The following is a 10,846-nucleotide window of genomic DNA, read 5'->3' as shown; positions in this document are numbered from 1 at the left end:
TGAGAGGCCAGGATGTGCTTCACTCCCGAGTGTTCCCCCTCTCATGCTATACCCACATGTCTGGCCCCAGTAGGTACTGAGTTTGCAACCTCTGCTCAGGGAAAGGATCCTGCCAGTGAGGCCTTGGGTTGTGTCTGTGGCTCTAAGTTTTGTGCTTGGTATGTCACCAGTGCTCAGGGGTTGAGCAGAACCCCCTGCTGGTGGAGCAGGTCTGGGTGTGCTTCCAGAGACAACTGCCTGCAGTTGTTAATAGCCCCAGGCTTAGGCAGGGACTTGGAGCCAGCTCCCTGCTTGGTCCTGGTCCTCATCCTGGAGGCAGGGTGGGAAGGGGGGTGGTGGTGAAGTAGCTCCTCTCTCCTCCCAGGGCAAAGGGGATGATGGGGTCAAGGAAATGGACAGCTTCAAGAGTGATCGATTGAGAACCGTCCAGCTCAACGTCTGCAAGAGTGAAGAGGTGGAGGAAGCGGTGGAGATCATCCGCTCAAGCCTGGAGGACCCTGAGAAAGGTAAGAGGTACCTGGGGGCAGGTGCGTAACGCACAGGCCATTCCAAGGGTACCCTTCCTAAATGCTACCCTCCGTATTATTCAAGTGCTTCCTCCAGCACAGTAGGGGGAAGTGGGTTAAATTAAACACACCCTACAATAGGCAGTATGAAATAAAGCCAGAGGCAATTTCAGAATCTACAAGAGTGATGAATGGATGTGCTCTGGTTCAGGTCAGTTCAGCCAGTGCCCATTGAATGTCTATTCTGGGCCAGGTGATGGGCCAAATGCTTAGGATACAGAGATGGCCAAGACTCAGTCCCTGTCTCCGAGGACCTCGCAGTTCATCAAGGGGCTGACCCAAGTGATTTCCACGTCCCCTCTCAGGGAGCAGCACAGGACAGAGGAACATAACTCAGTCTTGGGGTGGGGAAGGGAATGGAACAGTAAAGGCAGGTTGTGGCAGAATATGGGGATGAGCATTCAAGAAGGAAGGCAGGGCGTGTATAATTGTGGGAAGCACACAGGGTGTCAAGTCTAATGGAGGTGGTAGCAACAAACAAGGTTGGGAGGGAGCTTGTTCAGGGCCTGGGCTTCCAGACGAGGAAAGTGACCACTCTCCTGAGGGCAGTGGAAGCCACTGAATGGGGTTTCCTGAGGGAAATGACCTGGTCAGACTTGTGAAAGCTTGCTCTGGGGGCCACGGTGGCAGTGTGGAGTGGATTTAAATGGGGAACGTAGGTATGAATGTCCTGAACTAGGGCAGTGAGCATCGGGAAAGAGGAAGATCAGATTCAAGGGGTATTGGGAAGATATAGTTGGCTGGACTTGGTGACCGATGCATATGGAGATGAGGGAGAGGCAAGAGGTTTCTATCCTGGATATCTGGTACTCCTCACTGGAGGAGCAGTTTGAAAGATGGGGAGATGCTGAAGTACCCAAGGGACGCCCTGGGGGAGTGTCTGGACTGGAGATCAAGTGTCCAAGGTTGGAGGTGAAACTAGGAGTGGGAGAGTTGGCAAGGAGAGTCTACTGTGAAAGATGAGCAGTTAGGGGCCAGAGAAGAGGAAGAGACAACTGTCAAAGAGGTTGGCTACAGAGGTTGGCCCCAGAATCTAAAGGGACAGAAAGTTTGGGGGACAGTTGCCAACAGGGTCACATGCTATAGATTCAAATGTCCTCCCAGTGCAGCCCATGGAGGGCCTTGGTGGGAGGGCTCTGTTGTACAACAGACGGGAGGGGATGCTGTTCGTGTAGAGCACAGTGGTGATGGTCTCACCTGGGGAAGCCAGTCGGCTACTGACTTCATCGCTGACATTTACCTTGGAGCTTCCTGACAGCCCAGACAGAAAGGGCATGCCTCATTCAGCTCTGCTTTTCCATAGAACGGGGTGGGCGCAGATCTTTGGAGTGGTGACTTCGGTTGCTAGCAGGGAGCAGGGAGGTGGGCGGGGCGACCGGAGCCTGTGCTGGGCACTCTGCTGAGCATTTATCAGTCAGGCAGAGATGCTGTCATCCCCAACAGCCACCTCAGAAGCTCTTATGCTGTGTGGCTATAGAAAGAAGCTGTTGCTCTGGTTGCTGGCCTGTCACTGATACGTCACTTTGTCAGCCCAGTGCCACCCCCATCCCACAGCAGGCCATTCCCAAGCCCCTCTGCTCTCTGAGGAGAGGCTTGTGGGTTTCTGAACATCTGTTTAATAATTAACAGGCAGACCAGGGCTTCTGTTCTGCCAGGATGAGTCCCACTGGGATGACTACCAGCTCAGAGGTGTAGCCTGCTTCACCCCCTCACTGGTGGTAAATCTTCTTCCTCCCCGCCTTTCTTGGCAGCTGAGATGCTGCCTTCACAAACTACCAGGCAGGAAAACAGCTGTAGTCAGCACCATAAGGCCACTGCATTACCGCTTATGGGTTTGTGGTGACTTAAAATGCCCGTGGAAGGAAGTCGCCACTATAGATATAGCACAAAACGGGGCTGCACCAGGGCTAGTGGTTGCTCAGGACCCTGGTCCTTGTACCCTGCCACCAGGGCAGAACCATTCCCTGGACTGGTCTGACCAGTTAGCATAACCAGCAAGGCAGAGCCAGAGGCAAAGGTGCTCGAACCCCCTGCTTTTGGATGGTGTTCAAACCCCAGCACCACCCCTGATGCATAAGCCTTTTCCTGATGCTTTTTTTTTCATGCTGCTTTCTGGCAAGGGTTGATAAACCACTCACCATGAACTTACTCAACCGATACTTCATTTTTTTGGAAAAAAAAAATTTGAAGATTTTTGCGTTGAAAAAGAAAATCTGTTACATATGTGTTTGTGCATGTCTCCCTTCCCCCACCCCTCACCCTCACCCTCTCTCCCTTTGGTCCTCCACCCACCACCATGGGCTGTCTTCCTGATAAAGCCACTGGAATTCTCGCCTTCTCTGGCAATGCTGCTTTTGAGCTCCAGGTGGCGCCCTCCCAGAGCTTTCAGACCAGTGTACCATTTCTAAGCTGGGGGCAGCTTTTGACTCACTTCCCAGGCAGGGAGCTCCCAGGAGACAAGTGGAGGGCACATTTTGAAGGCAAGATTGGTGCTCTTCACCCTGGCCCTATGGAACAGTAGCTGCCAAAGCCGGGGGAGCCAGCCACAGGAGGTGAGATGAAGGGGATTTTCTGATTAGAGCAAGTGAGCCATCTGCCACAAGCCCCTTCACTTTCCAGCAGGATTCTGAGGGACTGGACATCTGGAGTCTGAGAAGCACTCCCTGCTTCCACCCCAGGGAAAGGCCAAGTGAGTGAATCAACTGACAGATAGTAGGGCTGGTCTGATTTTGAAACCACTTCCTTTGCTGTCAGTAAACATTTGTTGAGTACTTGCTGGGTAGTTGATAGTGTATTGAGCACCAGAAGGGATGTGCCCTGGCAGAAGTTTGCTTTTGGACACCAGCCAAGTGGAAGTCGGTAGCTTCACAGCAGGACCTGTGAGGAACGGTTGTAGCACTGGGGACATTATGCTGTGGGCAGGGAAGACCCTACTGTCTGGGACACCTTCAGTCTGGGATTAAGAAGACTAGATTTACTCTGAGCTTCACCTCTTATTAGAATTGTGACATTGGGACCGTACTTTTGCCTATGTGGGCCTCAGCTCACCCATCTGTGAAGCAGGGAAAGTGCTTTGAGAGCCACCCAGTGCTCACCTAGACTGACTGCTGCAGGAGCATGGGTAGAATTTCAACAAAGAGCTGCTCTTGGGCTGAGGGGTGGGGGAGCTGAGTAAAGCCAGGAAGTAGCAGAGGCCATGATATTAGAGGGATGGCAGGCTGTTTAGGCTTCGAGAAGGCAGAATACATGAAGGGGAGCCTAGAAAAGGAGTCTTCACGTATCCACTATGGAAGGGAACCATCGGGCAGGAAGTGACTGACTGAGGAAGCTCTGGTTAAGGGGGCTGGGTCAGGATGGAGGTGGAGGAGAGAGACTGAGCCTGGGAGACCAGGGAGAAGCTTCTCCAGGAATACAGGAGGGAGGTGACGAGGACTCAAACTAATGCTGTGGAAACAGGAAAGAAGACACCAATTCTATGATACCAGAAAGAAGGCCATCAACAGCACAGGGGTAAGCATGAGGGCCACATCCTGACACAGACCTGGGTCCAAATTCTGTCCTGTCCACTTTTTAGCTGGGTGACATTGAGCAAGGCACATAACCTCTCTGAGACTCAGTTGCCTCATCCAGATATGGGACAATTTAATATCTACTTTATAGGTTTGTTGTGAGGATCGGGTGAACTAATAGATGCAAAGTGTTTAGTTCAGGGCCTGGCAGCTGTCCTGTCCTTTATCAGTAATATTAAAAGTTCTCATTAGATAGGGGAGAAGTGAAAGAGCTGGAGGAGCCAAAAACGAGAGTGAAACTACGACCAAGGAGGAGGAATAGAGCTGGGCAACGGGGCACTGGATGTGTTGGTGTGGTTGGGGTGAATTAGAGACCTGTGGGACATGCAGGTAAAAGCGACCATCAAGAGGAGGCTGCGGCTAGGAGAGAGCCATGACTACTGAGGGGTACAAGGGAACCCTCGAAGCAGAGGTGGCAATGGGGCTGCTGCAGGAACACGGCCGTCACCCAGACCAGCAGGAATGTTGCGAGTTTACTCAGAATCTTGGCTGAAGAATCCAGAAAGCTCCTGGGTCCACAGACTTATCAAGTCAGCAGAGCTATCACCCAGGATCAGTGTGCTTTCATGGGCCGAGTTCAATTAATCTTTTTTGGATATCAGTGCCAGATGTAATTCATTTTTAGATGGAAAAAAAGATTATGTATTTTAGGTTATGTGATACTGCCCCAGATGAATCAAACACAAAGCAGCTGAAAAATTCCACGAACATAAAGAGAAGCTGCCTAAACACTGAGTATAACTTGAGAGAAGGTGCCAAGTACAGGGCATTGGGGGAGACCTGTGTCTGGTGGGGCAGGTAGAAAAAAAGGGGCAGAAGGAAAAAAAGGCGGGGAAGAGATTGGGTTTTCTTAATGCTAAGAGAGGAGTGAGTGTCAAGAGCTATGAGTAGTGTGCATACTGTGGAGAAGTTGGGGAGGTGAAAACAGGGCAGAGTCTTTAGCATGTGGCACCCTGGACACCCTGCAGCAGCAGGAGGGCTGGGACCCAGAATGGCAGGGGATCGGGGAAGTGGAGAGCTGTGTTCTCAGAAGCCTGGCCACAGAGCGAAGCGGAGCAGACAGTAGCGTGAGAGGGTAGCATGGTTAAAAGAACGTTTTTAGGATATGAAGACATAATATTTGTATTCACCCGACAAACCTTTATGAAGCACCTCATATGTACAATGTTGAAGGGAAAGAGACAGGGCCAATGGAAGAACTGAAGTTGCGTAAAAGAGAGAGGATTGATGGCTTCCCGTTTAGAGGTGGAGGATGAAATGTCAGCCTTGGCAAGTGGTGAGAGGCCTCCCGGGATGAGGAGAAGGGGAATGACTCTGTGAAGTCTGCAGGCTGGGGAAGGGGAGGACATGGCGGCTGTGGGGGATTATAGTGGCTGCGTCAAATCAAGGTCACCAGCGAGACCTAAGAGCAGAGGCTTCGGCTCTGCCACAGTGAGGAGTGGGAGTGAGAACTTCATGAGTACTTTGTTGCCAGCAATTTCCTTGCCCTAATAAATGTTCTTAATTTTTCATAATTGAAGGAGAAGGCACCAGAGGTCAGTTGATGAAGCTTTAATTTGGGTAACAAGGCAGGGAAGCAACTAGAAACCAATTACTGTGTCATTTACACAAACTCCATGATTAACTCAGAAGGCAAGCAGGGCTGGAGTTCCCACAGGCCGGGGACAGCTCCCAGGAGGGCAGCCCTGCCCTGAGGCTGCTCCTTGGGAAAGAACACAGGGCTTTCATGGCCACGGGAGACTGAACCCCAAGGGCTTCTGCAATGAAGGGGCATGGCCCTGCTCTGTCCTGAGGCACCAGCCCAACCAGTCCTTGATCCCCAAAAAACAGAACTCAAAGGGGGCCCTGCAAAACGTGGCTGCCTCCTCATTGCTGCTTCTCCCAAGCCAACTTTGCCTTTGACTTCTGGGCTCTCTGAAGCCAGTCCTTTCCCCTCAGGGCCTCTATATCTCCAAGTGTAAGATTAGTTGTCAAACTAAGTGAACTTCAAGGAGCCTTCCAACACCAACATTCTGTGTCTATAAAAGCCAGCTGTCCCTTCTCTGGTCTTGCTGGAAACGGTCAACCCAATATACTCAGAGAGTGTACATTTGCTTTGACCCTGCACTCAGCCCTGTGGAAACACACGAGGCTGCGGGGTGTTCTCTATCTGTAGAGACCAGGTGTATACACATGGGATATTGATGAACAGGTTACTGGGTCTTGGGGTCTTACAACAGTGCATGGTTCAGAGAAGGAAGGTGAGAGACTGGAGTCATTGTTAGGGGGTGGGTCTCAGAGTGGAGCAGGATGGGGGGCCCAACCCCAGATCAAGGCTTGGCTGAACCTCTAACTTACTGTGTTGCTTTGGACACTGGGTCCCCGTCTCTGGTCCTCCAGAGAGGGCTGGGCTTGAAAGACTCCCGAGGTTCCCCTGGCTTCTAGTAAGATGGAAAATGCCAGGGAAGGTTCACAGACAGGGATGAATACACCGGTGTGTGGGTGCAGAGTATGGTGATGAGACTGGCTGGAATAGAGTGGAAGTGAGTGAGGTGAGGTGGGACTCCAGGCTGGAGAAACCAGCAGGGCTGGGTCATGATTGGCCCAGACACTTGATTAAGGCATAAGAAATATAAGGATTGGATAGTCTAGACTTAAGGGAGGATCACCACCAGCACTTTAGGCCTCTCTATTGCCTGTTATTCTTGGCGACTCTAGAAAGCCTCCTGAGAGCCTTGTGTAAAAAGCTGGAAAATCACGGGGGAAAGAGATGAAAGTAGGGAGGAAAACAGGTTGCAGGCTGATGCGTGATAGAGCCACGTGGTGACCTCTGTTCTGTCTCCTCCCGTCCAGGCATGTGGGGCCTAGTGAACAATGTGGGCGACTTGTTGCTCAGGGATGTGGAGTTCACCAGCATGGAGACCTACAAGGAGGCAGCAGATGTAAACCTCTGGAGCACAGTGCGGACAACAAAAGCCTTCTTCCCCTTCATCCGAAGGGCCAAAGGTGAATTGGAAAGGGACTTTCCTCCTGCCCCCTGTTCTGCCTCACTTTTTCATCTTTGCTCAGAATGGAAATAGGTCTCAGCAGATCCACCATTCACAGCCCAGTGAGGCTGAGCCATGAGGGGCCCGTGAATGGTGGTGAGCAGAGGTGCTGTGGCCCGGTGGGCGGAAAGGGATGTATGATTTTCAGAAAGTAAAGTAGGTAACAGGTCAGCCATCTATGCAGCAAAGGCCAAAAGATTACAGCAAAAATCTCTGGGAACCTAATGTAGAGAAATAACCACCCTTGTGCCCAGAGCTGTGTGTACACATTATGGTATCAATAGGAATGTGGTTAAGTAAATCTGGCATATCCATTTCTCAGGTTACTATGCCATAGTTTAAAAATGAGACAACTGTGGTAGTAAGTAAAAAAAATAAGAATAATTGAGAATAGAAATTTGGAAAACAGACAAAAACAGACATCCAAACCACCGTAGGTAGTCAAATGTAAGCAAAAGCAAACCACCTAAGAAGTCACTGACTCACTTTTTCTCCCTGGAAGAGCAAACAATTCTGGCAAAAGGGGCAAGATCCATATGTTCTATCCAAAGGTCCCAGCAATGACAGGATAAACCCAGGGAGTGCTCTAGGATTCTAGAAGAAAACCCCAACCCTTCAGTGACTTCCAACTTAGAGGTTTCCAAAAGGTGCCCACAGTGCCTAGGATGTGGCTGTGCCTTCACTCTGGGTGCACGACCAGCATAAGTGGATCTCTGGTCTGCCTGGGCTGTCAGATGGGCTCCACCTCCACTCCCACCACTGCCCCGAGGGCTGGAAGAAGCTGTGGTCTGCTCCTAGCACCCCCAGGCTGGGCCTGTGAGAGAGTCTCTCGAGGCCACCACTCTCTCCCAGTGCCTGAGACTGCCCATGTGTCCTAGTCCTGAAGTCAGATTCAGAACCCTGCCCCTGCCCCTGCCCCTCTCCCTACCTACTTGCAGACAGAGCGCTGCTAGATGATAACAATTTAGGATGAAAATGAAATGGGAGAATGTGGGAGGCAAGACACAGCTTAGTTGTGTGTTGTGCATTATACTGTTCTCTCCTGGTATGAAGACCTGCTCCTCACTCATTTCTCCTCCCCTGTCCTGCATGGCACAACTGGCTACCTAGGAAATATAGGGGATGCTGATGCTGATGTGTGGGCTAAGCTGGCCTTGACTACCAATGAGAAAGCCTCCTGACCCTGGGTGGTTCAGAAGGCCAGGCCCCAGCCTGGCAGGCAGCAAAACAGGTGTCGGGGGCCAGGGTTCTAGCCAGCATTCTGGAAACATGCCAGGCCCCAGAACCTCTGCCCGACCAGGCAGTGCCTCCTGAGCAGGTGCTTGCTGTCTTCCTCTGTAGGCCGTATTGTCAACATCAGTAGCTTGCTGGGCCACGTGGTCATCCCAGCCCACTCCTCATACTGCATCTCCAAGTTTGGAGTGGAGGCTTTCTCTGATTGCCTGCGCTATGAGATGCACCCTCTGGGTGTGAAGGTCAGCGTGGTAGAACCTAGCAACTACATTGCTGCCACCAGCATCTGCGGCCCCAAGCGCGTCCAGGGCATTGCCAATAAGATGTGGGATGAGCTGCCAGAGGTGGTGCGTAAGGACTACGGCAAGAAGTACTTTGATGAGAAGATCGCCGTCATGGAGACCTACTGCATCAGAGGCTCCACAGACACATCCCCCGTCATCAACGCTGTCACCCATGCCCTGACTGCTGCCACCCCCTACGCCTGCTACTACTCTATGGATTACTCCTCGTGGCTGCGAATGCAGATCATGACCCACTTGCCTGGGGCAATCTCTGACAGGATCTACATACGCTGAAGAGTTTTGGGGACCTGGCCTCTCTTGGGAGCCCTGGTGGGCAGGAAGAAGGAGAGGGAGGCTGGAGGCGAGGGAGGGAGGGAAGCATTTGTATAGTTGCCTCTTGATAATCCACTTGTGGATTATCCACCTTCCCACTACCAGTTTTAGTGTTAAGCAGAGGGGCTAACTCAGCCAAGCTTGTATGCACAGTGAGTGTCGGGGTGTGGCATGGTGGGCAGGGCCCCTAAATCTCAGGGCAAATATGATGCATCTGTTTTTCTGGAGTTGATTTCCTACAAAGATTTGGAGGAAACATCTTCATATTAAAAAACAGATTTATTATAAAATAGAATTCAAGTTCTTTATATTTTTAAACTGAAATATCAGTTCAAAAAAATTTCTCATTTGATTCTTAAGCTAGCCTCATAAGGAAAAAACAGATATTTTTTTCTTTTGTTCACAAAGAATCTATAGCCTAAAGAGGATACATAAATACGCCTTTTATTGCGTATAAATGATCCAAGTCATGTGCTCCTACCACTGCTGTAAAAACACTTCATATCTTGTGTCCTAGGGCTGCTCTGGAGACTCCTCTGAGAGCTCTGTGACATCACTTGAGCCTTATGTACCATGTGCCCACTGTACACCTCTTTGCATGTCCATTGTGCTGCTGTGTGTGGCCTCAACCAGCAATTCAGAACTGTGTGGAGTGGGTGGGGAAATTCTGGAGATTTCCATTTGAGATTTCTCCAACCTCTCTTGAGACTTAGGACAAATCTTTGGAGTTGATTTCATACAAAGATGTTTTATATAAGAAACATCTCTTTGCTCTTTAGCTAAAAGGGCGATTTGTCTCTGGTTTGGGTCTGCTTGGTTTTGTCTGAGGTGGGACCCCTGTTAATGGGGCATCCTTGGCAAGAACTGTGGTGCAGAGGCCTGGCACTGTCCACCTTCTCCCCCAGGCATAAGTCTAGGTTCTCTGTCTTACGTGTTGTGTGCACGTGTGTGCACACACACACACATACACACATACACACATTCTCTCTCTTACTCACTCTCTCTTACTCACTCTCTCTTACTCTCTCTCTCTCTCTCTCTCTCTCTCTCTCTTACACATACACTTCTGTTCTGTAGGGTTCAGGGTAGCCTTCATTGATGGCTCACCTTCTTACTGTGGCCTTATTTTTCATTAAGGAGCCAGGTCACTGGTAGGCAAAGCATATGTCATCACCTCGAGTTTGGGTTTAAAGGCTGCCTCCTTGAAATTGCCCAGGGCCTGGATGTTTGGATCAAAACCAGGTACCACCCTCCTCCAGGTGGCTGCAGGCCTAGGACAGGATTCTGAGTGCCTGCCCCACAAATCAAACTAGCACTTCCGTCTCTCCCGGGAACGGCCAGGCTGTCCGCTAGAGGGCGCGCTGCCCCCGCAGCCGGAGCGGCCTCTGCTCCCGACTGGGAGCTTCCATCCAGGCCCGAGGTCTCTCACAGGGTACTGTGATCCCTACTTTGGAAACAGCCGGGGCACTAAGACGCAAGGGCACTAGAGCAGCAGGAACGCCCTTTAGAAACAGCGTTCCTGCTGCTCTAGTAGCTGCCTGGCTAAATTAAACGTGGATCCTGGCACCGGAAGGCGATGGAACCTAGGCAGCTGGAACTGACCGTGTGGTTCAGGCAGTAACAAGGAGAAGGAGGTCTCACAAGGAACAGATTCGCCCTGCCATTTGGGCCTTTGTCCCCTCTGTCTTAAGTAAGGAGTACCCTGTACCAGCTCCCTCCTGTAGGGTGTGCGGAGAGGGCCGGCGTGGACAACTGGTAGGCAGGCAGGGCTGAAACCTTCTGGATCCCAGAGAGGGGCATCTGATGGCCATCATGTGTGCCTAACAATAAGATCC

The 10,846-nt window shown here is 51.1% G+C and overlaps 1 protein-coding gene across 1 annotated transcript in view; it reads left to right on the top strand.

Annotated features, from left to right (window-relative positions):
* The window catches only part of BDH1 (3-hydroxybutyrate dehydrogenase 1), a 21,882-nt gene extending 12,790 nt beyond the window's left edge, over positions 1-9,092 (top strand). Inside the window, 2 exon segments of the mRNA XM_011383264.2 lie at positions 6,968-7,120; positions 8,503-9,092. Of these exon segments, the coding sequence (XP_011381566.1) occupies positions 6,968-7,120; positions 8,503-8,972 (623 nt within the window). The 3' untranslated portion in view covers positions 8,973-9,092.
* The last annotated feature ends 1,754 nt before the right edge of the window (positions 9,093-10,846 follow it).

The sequence above is a fragment of the Pteropus vampyrus genome, unplaced genomic scaffold, assembly GCF_000151845.1.
Source record: "Pteropus vampyrus isolate Shadow unplaced genomic scaffold, Pvam_2.0 Scaffold14, whole genome shotgun sequence".
Taxonomy (NCBI): Eukaryota; Metazoa; Chordata; class Mammalia; order Chiroptera; family Pteropodidae; genus Pteropus; species Pteropus vampyrus.
Note: the sequence above shows the minus strand (reverse complement) of the source record. Positions and strands in the feature narration are given on the sequence as shown.